Source organism: Helianthus annuus, chromosome 14 (assembly GCF_002127325.2).
Source record: "Helianthus annuus cultivar XRQ/B chromosome 14, HanXRQr2.0-SUNRISE, whole genome shotgun sequence".
NCBI classification, from domain to species: Eukaryota; Viridiplantae; Streptophyta; class Magnoliopsida; order Asterales; family Asteraceae; genus Helianthus; species Helianthus annuus.
In genome coordinates, this window is record NC_035446.2 from 88,742,277 (window position 1) to 88,744,659 (window position 2,383).

Below are 2,383 nucleotides of genomic sequence, written 5' to 3' on the forward strand. Positions count from 1 at the left end.
TTTTATTTTATTGATTCATGATTGTTCTCAAGTAAAAAAAGATACGGCTGAGGTGTTGGGTCAAATGGCAAAGCCTTTAGAGTTAAAGTAGAGCACCCCTTGAAGGTCAGGAGTTTGAGCCTCAGGGAAACATCGCATTTAAAAAACAGTAAAAAGAAAAGCGACTGAAACCAATTATGTTACATATATGATCATGCATCAAATAGCAATACAAAATGTCAGCTGGCATACTAACTAGTAACTAATAAATATGCTCTTGTTCATGATTCTTCTCAAGTGTATCATAGCTTAACAAAATGGTGTTATTATGGGCCTTATGGCTATAGTTCTTTTACTAAAGCCATATAGCTCTCTCTTTGATGAGCATTGGGACCAGCTTGCCTTGAAGATGCAGGCTCATGATCTCAGTGGCTCCACCAACCAGCTCATGTCCTATATATACGACTGGCACACATGGCTTACACCCTAAAGCTTTGAGTTCCTTTTCTAGTACTTGACCTTCTTGGAGTTCATCAAGCTCATAAACCGTTGGGTTAGCCCCAAAGCCGCATATCAGCGTCTTAATGCTGTGGCACATACAACACGAACGCTTACTGAATATAACCACGGCCTTATCATTTATTAATCGCGTCACAATGGCCATTTTTTACAGGATAACTTCAAGATACAACTTGAACTGCCATGGAGGCTATATATGGATCATATAAGTAGTCTTTGGTTGATTTTCAAGATCACCTTTTGACACTGATCTTATATGGAATGTCACTAGAGCAAGATTGCAGATCGATGTTATAATATTCTAAAGCCTAAAGGTGGTCATTAATATCCTCAAAGATTGTGTATATTGATCTCTTATTTTATGAGATATGGTCTGATTTTTTATCAGGCTCTTTTTTCTTGTATAAGATCCTCATGAATAGTTCTTGACTCCATATAGTAAGTGGTTGTTGCAAGCATGACTCCTTGGTTTTGGTAGGGCAAGTTTTTATTAAACAGGTCTTCATCTCTTAAAGAGTTATCGGGTAGTTTCTTGCCATCGAGCTATACCATAATCATACCTAAGCCAAAAAAACAACCAACTGGTCATGACGATCCCTCGCGGGCTACTCCTGCGGGGCGATACTACGCCAACACATAGGAGACAAGTAGTACAAGGTGAAAGCGCCCTGCAACCGATCACCAGTCACCAATTGTAAAACTCAATCTCTCAATTATAAAAATACAATACGTTTACAACATATAGGGATTCAAACAACCTATACTAGGAAACCGAATAATACAAATTTAATACAATAAATACACATAATCGTAGAGATGATTTCGTAAATCATTAGCATGATTTACGTTATGCTTTTAACCCCCGTCAATCGAACAGGTGGGGGACCAATACGAAGCAAGCCGCGAAGTTTTTCAAAGAGAGGTCTTGAGAGACTTTTAGTGAAGATATCCGCAACCTGGAGATTGGATGGAACAAATTTTGTGTAGAGACGACCAGAGGAAACAAGCTCACACACGAAACGATAATCAATGTCGATATGCTTTGCACGTTTGTGTGAAACCGGGTTTTGACTTAGAAAATAGCACTCTTGTTGTCACAAAGCAAAGTCGGACGAGCCATAGGTAGAGCATGTAGTTCTCGAAGAAGGTGAGTAAGCCAGATGATTTCAGCTGCAGTATTGGCCATGGCACGATATTCAGATTCACAACTAGAGCGAGAGACTGTAGGTTGTTTCTTTGCACTTCAGGAAACCAGATTGCCACCCAAATAAATAGAATAACCATAAGTGGAGCGTCTGGTTTCAATACAACGGGCCCAGTCTGCATCAGAGTAGCCAACGATGGTTGTTGAAGTTGGTTTGGAGAAGGGGAAAGAGGGAAACAGGCGAGGGAGTAGGACCGCCGGTTAGGCTGATACCATGTAAAACTCAATCTCAATTATAAAAATACAATACGTTTACAATATATAAGGATTCAAACAACCTATGTCCTATACTAGGAAACCGAATAATACAAATTTAATACAATAAATACACATAATCGTAGAGATGATTTCGTAAATCATTAGCATGATTTACGTTATGCTTTTACCAATGTACCAGAAGATCCTCATGATGCACAACCGTGAAGGAGACAAAAGGTACACCTGAGTGCGTGCGACTTGTGGCCAATCACGAGGCGCTAACTCACTTTACCTTAACCTCCACTAACGACTGATGACATACGAGAGTTAGAAGTACTATCGGCCAATTGGTGAAAGTTGGGGTTATTTAAATCCAATATCCCTTATTTTTTATACTTCATGTTCTATATAAAATGCATATAGTCTGTGTATACTTTTATTGTATCATATAAGAGATGTCTAACCATCACTAGTGCTCTAGTA

At 39.0% G+C, this 2,383-nt stretch overlaps 1 protein-coding gene across 1 annotated transcript; it reads right to left on the reverse strand.

The window, feature by feature from the left end:
• Positions 1-334: 334 nt before the first annotated feature.
• Positions 335-643, reverse strand: LOC110906919 (monothiol glutaredoxin-S2). The gene has a single exon (XM_022151977.1). The coding sequence runs from the start codon at positions 641-643 to the stop codon at positions 335-337; it is 309 nt and encodes a 102-aa protein (XP_022007669.1).
• Between the last annotated feature and the right edge of the window lie 1,740 nt (positions 644-2,383).

Coding starts and splice junctions, on each gene's coding strand:
- LOC110906919 (XM_022151977.1), bottom strand. CDS start 643: ATGGCCATTGTGACGCGATTAATAAATGATAAGGCCGTGGTTATATTC.